General features: G+C 40.2%; 1 protein-coding gene across 3 annotated transcripts in view; it reads right to left on the bottom strand.

The window, feature by feature from the left end:
- Positions 1-21618, bottom strand: part of SEC24A (SEC24 homolog A, COPII coat complex component) — a 64679-nt gene that overhangs the window by 15516 nt on the left and 27545 nt on the right. Inside the window, exons 5-15 of one of the 3 annotated variants that reach the window (XM_040971942.1) lie at positions 21052-21212; positions 20641-20813; positions 19173-19275; positions 17228-17351; positions 14677-14786; positions 13305-13417; positions 10705-10823; positions 7395-7450; positions 6183-6389; positions 3086-3206; positions 2674-2832 (exon numbers count right to left, since the gene is read on the bottom strand). In XM_040971942.1, coding sequence (XP_040827876.1) covers positions 2674-2832; positions 3086-3206; positions 6183-6389; positions 7395-7450; positions 10705-10823; positions 13305-13417; positions 14677-14786; positions 17228-17351; positions 19173-19275; positions 20641-20813; positions 21052-21212 — 1446 coding nt within the window. The other 2 variants (XM_040971934.1, XM_040971952.1) reach the window with 2 other exon arrangements.

Here is a 21618-nt window from a genome sequence, read left to right as displayed (position 1 = left end):
TCTGATAACACACTTGGGATAACAGCAGAAGATACCCTCTGTGCTTGGGCACCTGCTACCACATGGGAGGCCCAGAAGAAGCTTCAGGCCCATGGCTTCAGATCAACCCAGCTTTGGCCATCTCAGCTATTTGGGGAGTGATTCATCATATGGTAATCTCTCTTTTTCTCTGCAGCTCTGCCTTTCCCATAAACAAATAAAATATTTAAATAGAAACCATTAAGACAGCAATGACAGGTCCAGCATGATGACTCAACTGGATAATCTTCCTCTAGCAAGCACCATGATTCCACATGGGTGCTGCTTCATATACTGGCCGCTCCACTTCCCATCCAGCTCCCTGTTTGTGGCCTGGGAAAGCAGAGGAGGACAGGCCAAAGCCTGGGGACCCTGCACCTGTGTGGGAGACCCAGAAGAAGCTCCTGGCTTCTATCTCTGGATCAGCTCAGCTCTAGTCATTGCAGCCATCTGGGAAGTGAACCAGTAAATGGATGATCTGTCTCTCGTTCTTTCTGTACATCTGCCTTTCCAATAGAAATAAATAAATACATAAAGAAATAAATCTTTTTATAAATCTTTTTAAACAGTAATGAGAAAGAATAAGGGACTGGGTATATACTATAGCAATTAAGTTGCCACCTGAACACACATATCTGGCATCAAACGGCCTACATTTTAGTCTCACCAATTCTCAGTTTTCTAGTTTCCTGGTAATGCACCTCTGAGGAGGCAGCAGGTGACACTGGCAGTGATTGGGTCTCTATCATACATGAGACACAAGGATGGCGTGCCTGCCTGTGAGGGGATTTGAAAAGCCAACCAATGGATGGAAATGCCCTCTCTGCCCACCTTTAAAATAGTTATTTAAAAAATGTTTTAATGTCCATCTGGGTGGGCCTGGTGCCATGACATATTAAGTTAAGCCTCTAGCCGTTGAAAAAGCATCCCATATGGGTACCAGCTCCACTTCCAGCTGTGCCACTTCAAATCCATTTCCCCACTTATGGCCTAGGAAAGCAAAAGAGAATGGCCCAAAGCCTTGGGCCCCTGAACTCACGTGGCAGACTTGGAAAAAGCACCTGGCACCAACCTTTGGATCAGCTCAGATCCAGCCATTGCAGCAATTTGAGAAATGAATCAGTGGATGGAATATCTTTCTCTTTGTCTCGCACCTTTGTAAATCTGGCTTTCCAATGAAAATAAATAAATCTTTTTTTTTAAAACGCTTCAAAACATCTGACACAATGGTTCATCTGCCTTCTTTGTGGGGCCCATAACAAACACCTCATCTTCAACCGAGTGCCTCAGCTGGCAGGCCATTCCCCTCCCTGCAAATCTGAGCCTTTCACTGGCCTGTGCTGTCCTCTCCACAGCTGGGCAGTAAAATCTGCATTTTCTGTGAGAGGCCCATGCAGGCTCCTCAACCTAGGTGGCACTCCCACTCTCAGGATGCCTCCCATCCACAGATTGGCTCTAGGTGATCAGACCATTCCTGCGTCTCAACGACAGGCCTGGTTCTTGGGACCAACTGGCTGGTAAGGTCTGCTGGCAGGTAACTTCAGCAGTGAGGATGCTGGGGGCAAGATCATCTCTCTGCTTCTCTCTTTGTCTTACACACTCACACACACACCATGCACACACACACCATTTTAAAGTAATGGTACAGTACAGGCTTTCCCGGACAGGGCAGCTGGCACCCAGGGAGACACTCAGGAAATCCTTGTCAAATGTCTGCCGGGAGTCTGATGCTCTTCCTTTCCCAGGATTCTCACTTGTCTCCCACAAGGACACTTGTGGCCAAATTCCCTACTGACAGACGTGGGTATGGCATAGGAAATGTACTCAGGAATGAGTGGGGTGCAGGCAGCACTATGGCATAGCAGGCTACTGGCATCCCATATGGGCTCCACCACTTCCCATCCAGTTCCATGCTATTATCTGGGAAAGTAGCAGAGGATGGGCCAAAGCCTTGAGGCCCTGCACCCACAGTGGAGACCCAAGAAGCTCTTCTGGGCACCCTGGCTTCAGACTGGCCTACCTCACACCACTGTGGCCATTTGGAAGATACCTCTCTTTAAATCTTTAAAACATAATCCATTAGGAATATTCTTATATTCTTTAGGGACATAGTCTCTTAGCACTGATAGCTCACACATCAGACTATCCATCATTTTACACTGGACAGCTGCAATAGTTTGAAGCACATCAACAGTAGGCTCTATTATTAGTTGTACATTCCATCACACTCAGGAAACTATTTTAGGAAGAAAAACCTTAAGGTGAAAACATTTCTGTTTGTTAGTACCTAAACAGTTAGGGGTGGCAGGCACTCAACCTAGCAGCTGAAAAGCCTGTATCCAACAGCAGCACTCCTGGTTTCATTACCTCGCTCTACTTACTGATTCTAGTCTCCTACTAACGCACTTGATGGGAAGCGGTGATGACTGGATTCCTGCCACCAACACCAGAGATGTGGCTTGAGCTCCTGGCTTCTGACTTCAGCCTGGCTCAATCTCAGCTACTGTAGGGATTTGGGGAGTGAACACTAGATAGGGGTGCTAGCTTTCGTGTTTTCTTTGCTATTCAAAATTTCAAAATTAAATAAATAAATATATCAGCAATACCTGTTCCTACATTAAAAAACAAACAAACAAAAACCAAACTCTTTCCCACCTTTGGTGCACCGAATTCGCATGACGGCTTCAAAGCCAATTTTCCGCGTGAGGTATCTCTGTAGCTCCTTCTGGAATTTTTGTACTTGTACTGGGTTGTGCTGATGATGGTAGGAGGGATAGTAATACACACTACCTGCTGAATATCGAGAAATACAACCTGAAAAAGAAGACATCCTCCTTTTAAATTGTGCCATTAAAGTCTATTAGCTCAAAAAAGTAACAGCAGGCATTTGAGTCGATATTGGCCTAAATTCCCAAAGGTCTATCAGAAACGAATATTTCATTCCGTTAAATAAACTGTATGAAATTATTCTATTAATATTTACAGATAGGTTTTTCTTACTTAGAATATCATCCTATAAATACAACTCAAATAATCATTTAAGAGAAAAAAGTTAGGAAGAACTTACCCAGAGAAGCCAAATCAGAATACTGTCCACTGAGAAGGAATAAGTCAACAGCTACCTGTTGACCAGAACAGTCCAAGGCTAATTTCTTATAGAAATCAGTGGATGGAGTCAAGTGTATTTCCTATTAATAAGAAATCATAAAGGGAAAATTTTAGTATATTAATAAATTTAATAGAATTTAACTCCTATATTTACAAAGTCATTAAAATTTATTTTTCCTGGGAATTTTTCAAAACTAGTTGCTTAATTATTCAAGATTTATTTATTTGAGAGGCAGAGTTCCAGAGAGACAGAGATCTTACATCTGCTGGGTCACTAACCAAATGGCTACAATGGCCAGGGATGTGCAAGGCCAAAGCCAGGAGCCAGGAACTCCATCCAGGTCTCCCATATGAGTGCAGGCATACAATGATTCAGGCCATCTTCAACTGCTTTCCAGGCTCAATGGCATGGAGCTGGATGGAAAGTACAGCAGTTCAGACATGAACTATTATTCATATGAGATGTCAGTATTTCAGATGACAGCTAACTAACCACACCTGAAGGTCAGACACTCTTTGTTTTCTTTTTGTTCCATTTAAAAACATTCATAATTTTTTTTTTTCACTTATTTGAAAGGCAGAGTAACAAAATCATAGAGCATTAGGGGTCAGAGAAGATATTCAATTAACTGGTTCACTCCCCAAACAGCCACAATAGTCAGGGTTGCATCAGGTTGAAGCCAGGAACATGGAACTCCATCTGGGTCTGTCAGTTGGACAGCTTGTCCACTAGCAGGTAGCAAGAAAAGAAACAAAGAATCCAGGATTTGAACCAGGAACTGATACTGAATGCAGATATCCCATGGTGAAGATTAATCAGCCAGCTACATCACAAAGTCTACCCCACATCCTTTTGATTTGATACATTATTTCATTTTTCTATAAGAACCATGTATTACACAAGAATATTCTAAAATATTTCTTACTTTTAGAAATATGAAATGTATATATATTAATGTTGCAACTGATACAGTTTTAAAAATCTATTAAATGTTCAGTATGCATGAAAATTTTTTTTTAAAAGATTTATTTATTTTTATTGGAAAGACAGACATACAGAGAGGAGGAGAGACAGAGAGGAAGATCTCCCATCCGATGGTTCACTCCCCACACGGCTGCAACGGCTGGAGCTGAGCCAATCCGAAGCCAGGAGGTGGAGCTCTTCCAGGTCTCCCATGCGGATGCAGGGTCCCAAGGCCTTGGACCATCCTCGACTTCTTTACCAGGCCACAAGTACAGAGCTGGATAGGAAGCTGGGCCACCAAGATTAGAACCAGCAACTATATGGGATAACGGGCATGCAAGGTGAGGACTTTAACCACTATACTATCGTGCCGGGCCTGGAAATTGTTTTAAACAAGGCAAATAACTACTAAGTTTTTTTAATTACCTTAAGTGGTGGATACTATCATTACTCTTACTTTTCATATAAGGAAACAAAGTGGCAAAGAAATAAAGTAGCTGCTCAAGTTTACTTAACTATCAAGCAGTAAAACTTAACATATTCTGAATCAAGAAGTGACATGATAACTAGTACAGAATAATGGTCTCTGTATTACAAAATTCTAGAAAATGTAAGGCTGAAAATCTGGGCCTGAAATGTAGCTTAGTGGCTAAATCCTTGCCTTGGGTCTGCCAGGATCCCATATGGGTATGGCTTGTGTCCTGGCTGCTCTACTTCTCATCCAGCTCCCTGCTTGAGGTCTGGAAAAGCAGTAGAGGATGGCCCAAAGCCTTGGGACCCTACATCCATGTGGGAGACCCAGAGGAGGCTCCTGGCTCCCGGCTTTGGATCAGCAAAGCTCTGGCTGTTGAACTAGTGGACAGAAGATCTTTCTCTGTTTCTCCTTCCCTCCATAAATCATAATTTATGATTATTTAATCATAATTAATTAATTAATAATAAAATTATTATTATTCCAAATAAAATAAGTCTTTTAAGACTGAAAGTCTAAGGTTTTATATACAAGATACTCCAAAGCAGTTTGTGGTCGCCAATATACCAAATCATGACTCCTGGTACTGGTCATTGAGGTTCTACTTTGTCCTTTGCAAACATACCTTCTGTAGTCTCCCAGACTGTCTCAACAAAGCTGTGTTGAACTGATAGTGGGCTGCAGGGAGCTGGATGGGAAGCAGGGCCACCGGGATTAGAACCAGTGACCATATGGGATCCTGGCAGTGTATTCAAGGAGAGGACTTTAACTGCTATGCTATCACGCCAGGTCCTTAAAAAATTATTTATGTTTATTGGAAAGACAGATTTACAGAGAGAAGGAGAGACAGAAAGATCTTGCATCTGCTGGTTCACTGTCCAAGTGACGACAACAGCCTAAGCAGAGTCCATCCAAAGGCAGGAGTCAGGAGCTTCCAAGTCTCCCACGGGGGCACAGGTTCCCAAGGCCTTGAGCCATTCTCCACTGCTTTCCCAGGCCACAAGCAGAGAACTGGATGGAAACTGGAGCAGGAGCAGCTGGAATACGAACAGGTGCCAAAATGGGATCCCGTGTGCGCAAGGCAAGGATTTAGCCACTAGACTACTGTACCCAGCCCAGGAGTGCTGATTTGAGTACTACCCATTCCACTTCTGACTCAGCTCCCTAATAAAGTGCCTGGGAAGGCAGAGGAAGATGACCAGAAGGCATCCCTGCCACCAACAAGAAAGACCTGAATTGAGTTCTAGGCTCCTAGCTCGAGCTGGACAGCCTGGGGCCATCTGGGAAGTAAATAAAAAATACAAAGATCTCTGTTCACCCTCATTCTCTCTCTCCTTTTTGTTTTCTCCCCCTCTCTTTGCTTTTAGAATAAAAATAAATCTTTAAAAATAAATCCTTAAATAAAATAAAATGGGGGAATGCAAAGAAAGATAAAAAAATAAGGCAAAGATGAGTAGTTTGAAAAATATAATAAAACAAGAAATATCTACATAAGAATGAAATATTTTAGATCCATTTCCTTACATATTCTCCTCCCCACAACTGGGGGAAAAAAACCTGTGATCAAAGGAACTCAGCACCAGCATAAACCTTATCATCTCATTGTTGCTGACTTCTGACCTTAGCAGATGACCTTTGGTTGGGTTCCTCGCGAGGTTTCAGGGCTCCTGCCCCAAGAGTTGGGAGCTGTGTTTGAAAAACAGACATTCGGCCTCCAGTTGGGGACATCAGCTTAAAGGCAGCTTGAAGTGCAGGACCCAAGGCACTCTGGGTCTCTAGTGTCTTGGTGAACATTTGCGGCAAAGTCTTCAGTAAGTCTTGGACAAGCTTGTGAAACAAAGTGAAAAAGGAAGAATGTTATCAATTTTCTCCACAATATGTCCACATTTAATACTACAGACAAGACAATGAGTCATGGTGATGGCCAGAGGACCTACAAACATTACAATAAACAATGAAGTAGGTCAAATGACAAGAAAGCCATTTTAGGTGAACATTATAAATTGGCAAGCAAGACAAACCAAAATTGGGGCCTTACATGCAATAGTCCAGCAAGACCTTAAGTTTAAAATGTATCCAAAAGAACCATCACAGTTTATAGATTTGCTCTACATTAAGGCCACTAAACATGGCCTCCCATTACCTCTAACACTTCCTTCTTGTACAATCTAAGATAACAAAGAACTTTGCCAGCTAGTAATATTACTACACAAGAAAAACAAAATCAAAATCTACCTATTCAGGTTAGGAAGTACAAATAAAGTTAATGGGGAAAAGTATTTTGCACTATGGCACAGTCACCATTGTCAACAGCAGAGACCATAGACTTGGCTAGTTAAAATGTTACCCTATGGCATATATGCATGTACAGGGTAGACAACATCCCCCCTTCAGACACGTTCTGTTCACCTCTCACTGTATTATGTCATGGCAATTTCCAGGCAGGTAATAACAGTTTCTTCTGAACTGACCCCAATGACACTCTGTGAATCAGAAAAGCAAAGGGCACACTGAAAGCAGCCTAGCTAATGTGCTTCTATGCTGTGACCAGAAACTTTGGCTTAGCAACCCTCCCACATTCCCAGACAGCCAAGGCAGGCTTGCTGCAGTACACCTGCTTTATGGAATACTCTTATCTCTACCCTTAGACTTGCAAAAGCTCAGCACAGGGTTGAATTCAAGAGCTGTTCAGCTAACACACTTTAAGAGCAAATACAAAGTATGAATGGATCTTAGAAACATTACAGGAAGAAGCAAGCTTTTATCTAAACTTCATTTCAAAACTATATAAACATTTCAGTTAAACATGTCCAGTAGAGCAATGTGCCTTACCTCTTTACTTTCATTTAAATTAACTAGCAAGTTCTCTGGCATAGGTATGAAAACATCTGAAAGAACAAATAACATTTTTTAAAATTCCAATTGTTAAAGATGTTCTAAATCTAAAATGATGATACAACCAATCAAGCCATGCGTCAGTGAAAAGCTACCTCCCCCTCCACTATGAATACACTCTCCACGTGCCGTCCCAAGAGCCATAGAAGGAACACCGTGTGAGATTCATTACAACTTGTCACTTTCTGGAAGCGGTGCTCAATTCAGAGATACTGACCTGCAAACACTAAGACTTTACGCATTCACTTTGCCTCATAGGTTCAAGATGACAATTAGGACTCTTAACAAAGGAGAGCCACACCAGTGCCTCTACGGATGGGGTGAGAAAATCAGGTGTATCAGCAGGTATTTCAACTGACCCCCTCATGTGGGACTCTCAGGATCCACATTCATTCATATTTAGGAGTTAGAAGGACTTATACTTATTTAGGATTTAGGAAGATGATTAAAAAGTAACTTTCAATATAAAGTATATAAAAATAATATCAACAAATAATTTGAAGCATGAAATGTTTACCTTAGCTACCATATAAAAATCTCAAATTTATTCCTTTTGGTTCCTTCCCTCTTTTCCTTCTATACAGAACTTTCTAACAGCGGTGGTATAAAAAAATAATTTACATACTGTCAATTTCATGACTATAAAGACTACAGTTAAAATACTTTTTTAAAAAGTCATTTTATTTAAAGCTGCTGATTAACATTTAATACTTTTCGGGCTGGCATTCTGGTGCTGCAATGCTGGCATCCCATGAGGTGCCAGCTGTGATTCAGCTATGACAATGTGCCTGGGAAAGCAACAGGAAATGGTCCAAGAGTTTGAGCCACTGCTACCCATATGTGAGACCAGAGGAAACTGCAGGCTCTTGGCTTCAGCCTGCCTTTTTTCTTTTTTTCTTTTTTTTTATAGATTTATTTATTTAATGGAAAGTCAGATATACAGAGAGGAGGAGAGACAGAGAGGAAAATCTTCAGTCTGATGATTCACTCCCCAAGTGAGCACAATGGCCGATGCTATGCCAATCTGAAGCCAGGATCCAGGAACTTCTTCCAGGGCTCCCACACAGGTGCAGGGTCCCAAAGCTTTGGGCTGTCCTGGACTGCTTTTCCAGGCCACAAGCAGGGAGCTGGATGGGAAGTGGAGCTGCCAGGATTAGAATTGGCTCGTTGAAGACGAGGACTTTAGCTGCTAGGCCACGCCGCCGGGCCCTTCAGCCTGCTTTATTCCTGGCTACGGCAGCCATTTTGGGGTGGACCAGCAAATGAAGACCTTTCCTTGTACCTCAGCTTTCCAAAAATAAATTTAATAATGCACAATTTTATGACATACATTGCAGCACTTCAACATATACAGTTGTTATTTTCTTAAGCTTTTTAAAGATTTAATTGTTTTTATCAGAAAGGCAGGTTTACAGAGAAAAGGAGAGACACAGAAAGACATAACATCTGCTGGATCACTTCCCCCAAGTAGGTGCAATGGACAGAACTGAACCTATTCAAAGCAGGAACCAGGAGCTTCTTCTGGGTCTTCCACATTGAGTGGAGGATTTCAAGACTTGGGGTGACCTCGACTGCTTTCCCAGGCCACAAGCAGAGAGGTGAAAGGGAAGTAGAGTAACTGGGACACAAACCGGTGCCCATATGAATCCCAGTAGTTATGAGGCGAGGCAAGGATTTAGCTACTCGGCTATTGCACTAGGTCCAGTTTAGTTATTTCTAACGTATAGAGTTGTACAGTCATTGTCAGTTTCCAACTCCCATTCTTATCTTCTGTCCGACGATTCACTCCCCAAGTGAGCGCACTAGCCAGTGCTTTGCCAATCCGGAGTCAGGATCCAGGAACTTCCTCCAAGTCTCCCACACAGGTGCAGCGTCCCAAGGCCTTGGGTCATCCTTGACTGCTTTCCCATGCCACAAGCGGGGAGCTAGATCGGAAGTGGAACTGCCGGGACTAGAACCAGCACCCATATGGGATCCCAGCACGTTCAAGGCAAGGATTTTAGCTGCGAGGCCACTGCACTGGGCACCCACCTCCCTTTTTTTAATTGCAAAGTCAAATATACAAAGAGGAGGAGAGACAGAGAGGAAGATCTTCCGTCTGTTGATTCACTCCCCAAGCGGCCACAACAGCCAGAGCTGCGCCAATCTTATCCGAAGCCAGAAGTCCAAAGCCTCTTCCAGGTCTCTCCTACTTACTCATATTTTAAATGTATTTGTTGTTATTGTTGGTTTATCAGAGTTCTTTATATGTTGTGGATAGTTTACCCCAGTCAGTAGACTGTCCTTTCACTCTCCGGATGATATTCTTTTACGTACAAAAGTTCTTAATACTGATAACATCGAATTATTTATTTTCCTCTTTTGACACCTATGTTTTGGTCTCATATCCCGAGTAATGAATGCCAAATTCAATGTCACAAAAATTTCCTTCTGCTTTATACTTTTTAGTATTTTAGTTCAGGTTTTTGATTCACTCTGAATTAACTTTCTATGATATATGGTAAGACACCAACTTCACTACTTTTCATATTTCAATTTCCTACAACCATTTGTTAAAAACTGCCTTCTCATCTTTCATGTGCTGGGAACCCATCTGGGGGCCAATTTTTATTCCAGCAGCTCCACTTCCCATCCAGCTCCCTTCCTGCTTGTGGCCTGGAAAAGCAGTTGAGGACAACTCAAAGCCTTGGGGCCCTGCACCCAAGTAGGAGACCAAGAGAAGCTACTGGTTCCTGGGTCAGCACCTGTCACTGCAGTCACTTGGGGAGTGAATCAGTGAATGGAAGATCTTTGTTTCTATATCTCCTATTCTCTGTAAATCTGTCTTTCCAATAAAAATAAGTAAATAATCTTTTCCCCCACTGGATGGTCTTGGCACCCTTGTCACGTATGAATTGATTATATATTTTAAGGTCCGTATCTGAATTTTCTATGCTATTTCTTAGGACAATGTCTGTCTGCAAGTACTTTTGGAAGGAACAGACAGAAGACAAAAAGAAACCTAACTTAATGTCAATTACTTCTGTTACCTTGTTTAGAATTCACTCTACTTACATTGTATTATTTCCTCTTATTCTAGAGAGATGGAACTCTTACAACACCAACAATTTCATGACTTTGTAGCCAAGATTTTCCTTGATAAAACAGAATCATTCCAAACACTCCTAACCTTTTCAACAATTCTGAATTATCTCTAAAACTGAACATCTCTAAGGCAGTTTAATACATGTAATTGCATAACATATACCTTCAATATCTGAGACTATCAGCATCTGCGGCTGGGAGAGACCTTCTTGAAGACTATAGAAATGGATTGTACTGTCAAATGTTATGAAGCCAATTTTTGTTCTAGTGTTGCCAGGAAGCCTAAAAATAAATTCAGAAGATTATTTTATCAAGTTTTTCCATAGTCATACTCTCATAAGATAGCTGCTAAGTATTAGATGCAAATATCCAATTTGATATTATGGAAATTAACCCAAGGTAATCAAGTGTTTACATTACCCAATATTTAACTACCATGAAAAATACATCTAATTCAAAGGAAAACACTACACATAAGCCAGAAGAGTAAATTAAGAGCAAAATAGCCTTAGAAACTATATATAATTATGTATGAAACAGTATGCAAAAATAGTAGGAAGTATACATAAAATCATGCAGATGTTTTCAAGTTATTTTACTAAAAATGATTCAAAAAACTGCCAGTGTAGAACTCTAAAATATTAAATAAAAAGTCTTGCTTATATCTCATAGTCTTTAATGTATTTATTTAAGGTTAAAAGTGTCCAGTTTGAAGAACTCATGGGGCCAGTGCTGTAATTAACTATGTCAAGCTGAAGCTTACTCCTTATTGGAGCACTAGTTTGAGTCCTAGCTCCTTCACTTCTCATCCAGCTTCCTGCTAAGGTGCATGGGAAGGCACCTGAATATGGCCTAAGTACATGGGTTCTCCACCATCCATGTGAGAAACAGAAAGGAGATCTTGTCTTCTGGCTATAGATTGGCCCAGATGCTGGACACAGAGGCCATTCAGGCAGCGAACAACAGATAGAAAATAGCTCTCTCTCTGTTACTCTTTCTGTCCCTCTCTGTCACTTTACCTTTCAAATAAATAAATAAACCAATTTTAAAAAAGAAAAACACTGGCAATAACACCCTTTCACCAAGGTCAGGGAGTTAACTTCTCTCGCGATGAGATTTAGTATTCCACAGTCCTCCACACCTCACAGGCACATTACACTTCCATCATTCACTACAATGAAAGGATGCACTAGCTTTGATGGATTATATTAAGTATTTAAGGATTAGTTTAGCCACTTCCTGCAAAGCCAACATTATATTAGTGTCAGTTCAATTCCTGGCTGCCCCACTTATAATCCAGTTTACTACTAATGCTCCTGGGCAGGCAGCATAGGATGGCCAGGTAATGGTTCCTGATCATCAATGTGGGAGATCCACATGGAGTCCGAGGCTCCTGCCTTTGATCTGGCACAGCCCTAAGTGGCCATTTGGGGAGTGAACCAGCAAAAGAAAATTTTCTCTCTCTCATTCTGTCTCTCTCTCTTTCAAAATAGTAAATCTTAAAAAGGAAAAAAAAAAAAAAAAAGCACAGGTCAGACGGCAGGTACTTAGTCAAGTGATGAAGATGTCTGCATTCCACACTGGACTAACCTGGACTACCTGGTTTCAAAACATTCCAGACTGATTTCACAGAGCATTTCAGGATCAAAATGGGGTTTGGGAATATTCTGTTTTGCAAATAAATAAATATGTGTGTGAATGTATATAATAAGCAAGTAGAATTACAAGTTTGTTTTTTGCTTCATTAGAGGAGCCACCAGAGAGAGAGCTGCCATTTGCTGATTCACTCCTCCAATGTTTTTCCTGGGGGCCAAGAGCCAGGAACTCTTAAATAGGAGTCAGGAATCCAATCACTTCAGCCATCAATGCTAAAATAAGAATGCTGGAATTAGGATCCAAAGCCAGGTATCAAACTCAGGAACTCTGACACAGGCATCTAAACCACATTTTTAGCTACTAAGTGGAATGCTTAGTCCCAAAATAATTACTTTAAGAAACTTGAGAGACTTGATAATAGAATACAATGTGTGAATACTGTCTGAATTCTCATTCCAACAAACGCCCTATAAATAGAAATTGATTTTGAGTCAACTAGCAACAAAAAGGGAACTGATTATTAAATCAGCATGGAATTAAGGGAACTATTAGACTATGGTATGGAATTATTGCTGTTTGCTTAGTGTGGTAGTAGTATATACGGTTAAATTACCCCTGAAGGCTGCTGGTTCAAGTTCCCTGCTGATGAGCCTGGGAAAGTAGAAGAAGGCACCCTTGCTTTGGATCCTACCACTTAGACGGGAGACCTGGAGGGAGTTCCTAACTCCTGGCTTCAGGTACCTAGCCACAGCTAGCATGCCTGGTGAGTGAACCAGCCGGTGAAAGATTCTCTTTCTATACTTTTACCTTTCAAAAAACAACTCTTTAAAAAAATTAATCTTGAAATATTTACAAAATAAGAACTACACCCCTGCTGAGATCTGTGCTTTTTTTACTCAAAGGCAAAATGAACTGTGTGAGTCCAGAGGAAGATAAGCTACAACAACAGCATGATGCTGAAAACGCTGACCTTAGGGGAGATGTGTAAGGACGTTACTCTTCCTAGTTACTAAAGGTTCAAGAATAAGAATTCACTGTGCAGCCAAAGTTAACAACAGATTTTCATGATATATTAGACCATAATTACATAGATTTTTTTATTCAGTTTCAAAAACTACTTTCTTTTGTAAGCATAGTTTCAAATTTAAATCAAACTGAAACACTTACAAGTCCAGATTATCTAACAGACTCTGGCAAACTGAATTCAAGTATCCAGTTTCAACTGCATTATGAGATACATCAAATACAAAAAGGTACACCGGAGGCTGAGGCGGCCGCAGCTGAAGGAAAAAGGAAAAAAGAAAATTTTGTTAAATACATGTAATAGGAATTTATTTCAACTTATTTGTGGGAGCAACATGCAGAACAATGAAAGAAGCACCATTTACAGACGACAGGGAAACTCTAACAGGTAAATCTATACTTCAGAAAGCACACACAAAACGCGTGTTTTGGAAGATCACATAGTGCATGGATTTCAAAACAATTTTTGCACCCAATAAACTCATCTTTTAATACTATTTTCTGTGATCCCTTTGAAGTATTCTTGCACTGTTGAAAGCTTTACCCTTAAAAAGAAAAATGAGACTGTGAGTTGTAAATTCCATAATTTTGAAGAATATCTTCCCAAGGACAAGAAGGGAACGAAGGCTGATTAGAAGAGCTTCTGCCATGGTGCATTACTTCAGCCGGAAACTCTGCGGGCAGTTGCTCAGCGCCCTGGCTCCTCCGGCAAAAGGGAGACAGCCGACCATGGCCCAGCGCCTCTCCCTAGGCCGCCAGACCAATTAAATTAATAATTAATTAATTAATTAAATGAGAAGAGCCTCTGACAACATCAGCAACATCATTTCTGAACCTGGGAAATGCTAATAAAAGATTTTACTTTATAATTATTTGGTGAACCTATGTTTTGTTTGTTTTTGAAACTATTTTTTCTATATGTGTGTTTTATTTTTTTACAATTTGGGGAAATTGTAGTTGTAAAATTAGACAATTAAATTAGCCCTACCTCGTTATTTAATCAACACATTTCAGCCAATTTCCATTGAGAGAAAAAAAACAAAAACAAAACCCAGATTCAGTTTCTCCTGTTATCAATGCAAACTGATCACTTCTGTGACTGCAACAGGTGGTAGAACTTCCTTACACCCGCAGACAAGTGACCAGTCCTACTGCTGCCACCAGCAGAGTGTGCTCTGATTCACTCTGCTCTGACACTGTCTGGAATTACCGTCAGACTGCAGAGGCTGATTAAGCAAATCATTCATTATTCTTGATAGAGACAAAATGGACATGACTAAAATACAATCATATTACTATACTGTAAATTGCGGGAGACACACAGGAAACCCAGGTAGAACTTCAAATCCTTTTACTTTTCATATAGACCTGCAAAGTCTAATTAATAGCATTTACAATAAATAAGCATTATAATCTTAAAAATTTTTAAAAATCAAAGTTCATTATAGGATGAGTATACTGTTTTCCTTAAACTTGGTATCATAACATGAGCTTGTATAAAGATGTGAAGACTAACCATGTATTCTGAAGGAGCCATAAACTCAATAGTAGCATTTTGAACTTCAGGTCTTCTATGAGGTTCTCCATAAACTCTGGTCAAAGGATTGTACATGAATTCCTCTGGAACTACACAAAGTCGCCAATATACATACATATAAATAAAAATGAAAGGATTTCATATATCTTAACATTTCATCATTTTCTTAATTAAGGAGTTCACAATTTAATATAGGTTCACCATTAAGGGTTAAAGTGATTTTCTCATTGAAATTCCATTCACATTCCCTAGATGTTGATTTTTTTAAAAAAAAAAAACATGTTTCTTTTTTATTGAAAATCACAATGACAGACAGAGAGAAGGATCTTCTGTCCACTTATTCACTCCTTAAGTGGCTACAACAGCTAGAGCTGAAGCAAAGAGCTTCCTCCAGATCTCCCACGCTGGTGCAGGGTCCAAGACTATGGGCCATCCTCCACTGCTTTCCCAGGCCACAAGGAGGAAACTGGAAGGGAATTGGAGCAGCTGGAATACAAACCAGTGCCCCAGTGGGATCCCACCGTGTGCAAGGCAAGGACTTTAGCCACTAGGCTACTGCACTGGGTCTCACATTCCCCATATACTAAACGGTACTACAAATATCTGGCTACACAACTATAATTATTGTGATTTGTCTTTTCCTATCTCCAAATACCCTTTTTGCATTAATTCTTATTAAAGCTGTATTTCAAAAAACAGCTTCAACTTTGGTCAAAAACTCTTTAGCCAAAGACATTAAAACTGGACATAGTAAATGTACGTAATTTGGCTGGATCTAGAAAGCTCTGAAGATTTCAGTTTATGGTTTAGTGAATGTCATCATTTAATGAGACCTTTATGGAAATCCACTGTCCCACCACATACAATGTACCAGTGCTCAAGGAGTATTTCCCAAATCATTACCACACTTCTAGTCTTTATCAGTTGAAACTTATTCAAATGTCTGCACACTCTAAAACATAAACTGTAATTCATGAAATGGGCTGAACTACATATGAAAGGAACCCAAACCTTAATTCAATTACATTACTTATTCTGAAGTACATACACATAAGACTTCTGAGGTACTAAATGGCATATTTATACATTTCCTGAATTTAATCAGAATTAAAGAACAGTTTAATCCTAGCCTCAATTTTCTCTACTCTTAAAAAAACACACATACAAACAAGACTTTTAAAAACATCTATTTAATTTCATTAGAAAGACAGAAACATCTTCTATCCATTGGTACACTCCCTAAATGGCTGCAATGGTCAGAGCTGAGCCAATCTGAAGCCAAGAGCCAGAAGCCTCTAATGGGTCTCCCATATGGGTGCAGGGTCCCAAGGACTTGGGTCATCCTCCACTACTTTTCCAGTCCACAAGCAGAGAGCTGGGTGGAAAGTGAAACAGCCAAGACATGAACCAGCACCCAAATGCCAGTGCCTGGCATTTGAAGATGGAGAATTAGCCAATCGAGTTGCCAGGCTTCCCAAGATATGTTTTGAAAACTGTCCTTTGGGGGCCAGTGTACTAGTCCACCATGTTAATCCTCTGCCTGTTAGCACCCACATCCCATATGGGCACTGGTTCTAGTCCTGGCTGCTTCACTTCCAATCCTGCTACCTGCCTATGGCCTGGGAAAGCAGCAGAGGATATCCCAACCCTTTGAGCCCCTGCACCCATGTGGGAGATCCAAAACCAGCTCTTAGTTTCTGGCTTCAGATGGGCTCAGCTCCAGCTGTTGCAGCCAACTGGGGAGTGAAGCAGTGGATGGAAGACCTATCTTTCTGTCTCTGTTAATACACCTTCTAAATAAAAATAAACAAATTTTTGAAAACATCTCATGTCCACCTTCCAACTCCTGATGGAATCTCCTTCCTCAAAGTCACTTTGTTTTTAAAGTAGATATTGGCATACTCCTTTCTTTACAAATGCTGTCAGTATATTGCGGATTATATAGGTTTCCTCAAAAGTAAACAGAGAAGTAGTCTCCGAGATTCTTTCCTCAATTGCTTAGAAAAACACATTCAACTAACATTTTAGCAACAACTACCTCCCTTCCACAGCAGTGAATCAGTTGGGCAGTTATTCCATGGATTGGGCCCCTGTACCCACAGAAGACTCAGAAAAGCTAATGGCTCCAGTCTTGCCACGCCCAATGGAGGTGGCCATTCACGGAATAAATCCGCAGATGGAGGATTTCTCTATTTCTCTCTCTGTAACTGAGCTTTTTTATTTAAAATAAATAAATCTTTAAATAAACAAATATTACTAAGTTAAATAATACCATCAAATTCACTACATAATAAAATAAATGTAAAAAGTGGCATCAGCCTAGATCAAATTTTTTTCATTTTAACATATACAACTATTTATTTATAAACACAAAGCAGAGTAAAAAGTTCACAGCCATTTTCTGAGTGAAAGAATTGGCTACAGGTAAATGAGAAGGCCCGTTTCTGTTTTTCCTTTTCAAATATCAGATTTGTTATCCAATATCCTCACAATAGAAGTAGAAATTACCAGATGTTTCAAAAAGGCATACCATCATTGACTCGGTAACATAAGTTACACTTCCACCTCCTGTGATCCAGAAAGCTGACAAATGGGTTGATGTATGTCCTGCACGAACGGCATCTCACAATTGTACTGGAGGTAACCACAGGCAACTGCTACAAAAACAACAAAAATTTTACATGCAATAGTAATCCACATTTTCAAATAATTACTGATTTATTATAATTTTATAGAGAAAAAAAGTAAAACCACTAGAGTAAAAGATGTGTCCAAACAAGAAAATAGGTCCCCAAGGCCAGCATGATGGTGCAGTGAATAAAGCTGCCACCAGGGGCACTAGTTCAGAACCCCACTGCTCTCTCTACTTCCCATCCTTGGGAAAGAGTACAAGATGGGCCAAGTCCTCAATCCCATCACCACATGGGAGATCCTGAAGAAGCTCTTGGCTCCTGGCTTTGGCCTAACACAGTCAACAGCTGTTGTGGGAGTAAACCAGCAAATGGACAATCTCAAACTCTGTCTCTCCTTCTCTAATTCTACCTTTCAAATAAATAAATCCTAAAAAAGCAACAGCAAACAGGGCCCGGCACAGTAGTCTAGTGGCTGAACTCCTCGCCTTGTATGCAACAGGAACCCATATGGGCACCAGTTCTAATCCTGGCAACCCCACTTCCCATCCAGCTCCCTGCTTGTAGCCTGGGAAAGTCAGGAAGGCCCAAGGCCTTGCTACCCTGCACCCACATGGATTCCCAGAAGAGGTTCCTGACTCCTGGCTCCAGATTGGCTCATCTACAGCTGTTGTGGCCGCTTAGGGAGTGAGTCAGTGAATGGAAGATCTTCCTCTCTGTCTCTCCTCCCTTCTGTATATCTGCCTTTCCAATAAAAATAAATAAATCTTAAAAAACAAAACAAAACAAAAACAAAAACCAGCAACTGTACCCAAAATGCCTGGATTTTAAACTCTGCTGTCTTTATATAGGAACATTCTCATTAACAAATTCGTTTTTCAGTGCTCAGCATGAAGGTGCAGTGGATAAATCCTGGCCTTGCACCTGCTGGGATCCCGTATGGGTGCTGGTTCCTATGCTCCAGATGCTCCACTTCCCATGCAGCTCCCTACTTGTAGCCTGCGAAAGCAGTCGAGGACAGCTCAAAGCCTTGGGATCCTACACCTGTGAGGGAGACCCAGAAAAGACTCCTGGCTCCTGGCTTTGGATTGGCTTAGCTCCAGCTGTTACAGCTACTTGGGGAGTGAACCAGCAGAGAAAAGATCTTTTTCTCCCCTTTTCTCTGTAAATTTGCCTTTGCAATAAATAAATAATTTCTTAAAAATTATTTTTTAAAGAATATTTTTTCATTAAACGCTGCACTCAAAAACAAAATAGAAAACTGACACGATGGGGAAGATGGCTGAGACACCTACATCCTAGAGTGAACCACTTGAGTTCCAGTCGCCGTTCCCCTCAGATCCATTTCCTGCTGATGTGCAATGGCAGACAGCAGTGCTGGCTTTGACACTTCAGTCCCTGATACCCGCATGGTAAACCTGGACTGAGTTCTGGGCTCCTGATTCTGAACCTGGTTCAGCACTGCATCCTTCTCTCTCTGCCTTTAAAATAAATACACTTAAAAAAAAAATTCTAATTCTAAAAATGAATAGATATATATCACACAGCCAAAAAAAATACTAAAAGGAAACTCGTTTGTTATGACAGATGACAAAGGGTAAAGGACTAGGAAAAATACTTTAAAATGTGTTGAAATAGTATGGTTCACACACCTATTGTCTTTGTAGTATCTCTATTCTGTTGAATAGCTACTGGATTTATGTTTTTTTTTTTTTTTATCTCATGCTGAAAGTGTGTGGGAATAAGATTTTTGGCTCAATTATAAACAAGGAAACCTGAAGATAGCTCAAATAATTTCTGTGTTTCCAGCACAAAAGAACATTTCCTGCCACCAGGGAAACATACCACTAGGTCCTTGAAAGGATGAAGCAGCAGCCCCAAAGGAAGCTTGGCTTTATTCAGTAAGGCCTGAGTCTGAGGAATACCAGTCAGCGTGCATCGGAACAGCCTGTACCAAAGCAAAACACATGGGTTGGTTGCTACTAGGGTTATTTTTGAATGAAAACAAAATATTTAATTGAAAAAAAACACACATTTTGATATCTGATCAGATTACAAATGAAATATTGCAACAGGCCCTCTCAAATTTTAAGTCCTACATGATTTAAGTCCGACAGAGAAACACTGAGTAGACATTTACCCCCACATTGTATCTTTAACAAAATACCGTCTCTCTTGCCCTATATGTAAGACAGCCTAGACTACTAGATGGCTGGGTTTCTTGATATAGGTCTAAATTTCGTGACTCAATTTGCAAGTGCAAAGCCTATTATTTAAAGGCTCAGTTTTGCTGAAGATTTTTACAAACACTTTACAATCTTGAACATATTTAAACATTTTAGGGAGAAAATACTGCTGTTTGTTATAAAACTAACCTGAAACAAAAACAAAACAAAAATGATAGCAGCCCATATCCTTGTATTGTTAATTTTTAAAAAATGTATTTATGTATCTGAGATGCAAAGAGAAAGATAGAGTAAGTTGGGAATCACTCTTGTTCACTCCCCAAATGCTGACAATGCTTAGGGGTTTGGAGTCAGAAACCCGATCTAGATCTCTCGTGTGGGAAGAAAGAACCCCAACCCTTGATCCGTCACTACTGACTGCCTGGCTCCGCACTGGTAGGAAGCTGGGGTCAGGACGCAGAGCCTACAGCCAGGCCAAGGCACTCCACTGCGGCACAGGGCTATGTTCACTGCTATGTCTCAATGCCCGTGCCTGCACCTCGGATTCTGACGAAAGTGCGTGGATACCACAATGTCTATGAATCTCACTGCAACTCATAAAAGCAGCAGTCAGTTCAGGAATCACAACATTTTTCTTCCTTCTTTTCTTTTTTTTGTTTTAAGACTTATCTATTTTATTTCAAAGTCAAAATTACAGAGTAGAATTGAAGCAGAGAGATAAAAAGAAGTAGAGAGAGATGGACAGCAATGTTCCATCTGCTGGAGCCTCATCCACATCTCCCACATCAAGCACAAGGGCCATTTCCCAGCCATCCATCAGGGAGTTGGATCAGAAGTGGAGGAGCAGGGACTTGAACATGTGTACATATGGGATGCAGCTATCACAGAAGGCAGCTTAGCTCACCGTGACACAAGACCATCCCCAACACTATTTCTTAACCTAGACCACTTCCAATCTCAAGTATATAAATAACAGAGTTCTACATTCTGCATCCAAAACATGGTTCATAACTTAATGCACTTAAATGACTTTTTCATTACACCTGTAGCTACAAAAAGGAAAAAAAACCTAGAAAACTTTTAGAACATACACAATATCACATTTAACAAGGCTATTTGAATCTTACTCTGGGCTACAGTTGAGTTTCTGGATGTCTTCATGCAGATTTGGAATCGGAGGCTGCAAAGGTGTTGAGGGAAGCATGTTTCTTTCTTGAAGAAGATTGACAACTCTTAGACCCTCTGGATGTAGACTTAATCCACTCATACTTGCAGTTAAATGATTAGCACCTAAGGGAGTCTACAGACACAAAACACGAAAGTAACTCTTTTAAATATGTAGAAACTGTTAATTTCCCCTCTAATATAAGTATAATCTAGATTTCCTGGACAATCTATTAGTTCTGAAGGAAAAGGTTTTACGAAATATTCATAATTAATCTGATTGTAAAAATGTTTAATATAATGTCCTAAAATCTTCTTGTATGTATAGAGTGTAAAACAGAAAACAGGTTCAAAAGGAAAACCAAAAAGCTAACCTGAGTAAAGGCCTGTGGCCCACTGGGATAATTCAAGGAAGAGGGTGGGATTCCAGTTGCATTAGGTGGCGCTGTGTTCTGATAACCAGGTGGTAAGGAGGGATAGGAATATCCAACACTTCGGCTCATTTTAGGATTCTTATTAGTAAGCTGTGGTGTTGCTAGAAAAAAGGTAACTTTTAAGTTCTATTTTACACTACAGAACGCTTTAAATCATTACATAGCTCCACTAAATAATAGGAATTATAAGTTCAAAATGCTATGTTCATTTACCAATTTTACCAACGACAAAGTATCAGCAATACCTAAAAACCAATTTTTGTAGACCACAGCTAAAAATATGTAAAAGTAAGTTTCCTACAGCAAATTTAACATTTTGTAATAATTTTCCACTCACACTAAAATTTTAAGTTCAATGAAAATATCCTAAATATTTAACTTAAGGAACTGATCAAATAAATTTAAATATTTGTATCAACACACATATGACATAAATAATGATAAAGCCCAGGAGTTCGGTTGTGTGTGTGTTTGTTTCTTTTTTCTTTCCTTCTTTGGATCCTCTCC

This window comes from Ochotona curzoniae, unplaced genomic scaffold (assembly GCF_017591425.1).
Source record: "Ochotona curzoniae isolate NIBS_2020 unplaced genomic scaffold, NIBS_Ocur_1.0 contig_1, whole genome shotgun sequence".
In the NCBI taxonomy this organism is placed as follows: domain Eukaryota; kingdom Metazoa; phylum Chordata; class Mammalia; order Lagomorpha; family Ochotonidae; genus Ochotona; species Ochotona curzoniae.
This window is presented reverse-complemented; position numbering and strand designations above follow the sequence as displayed.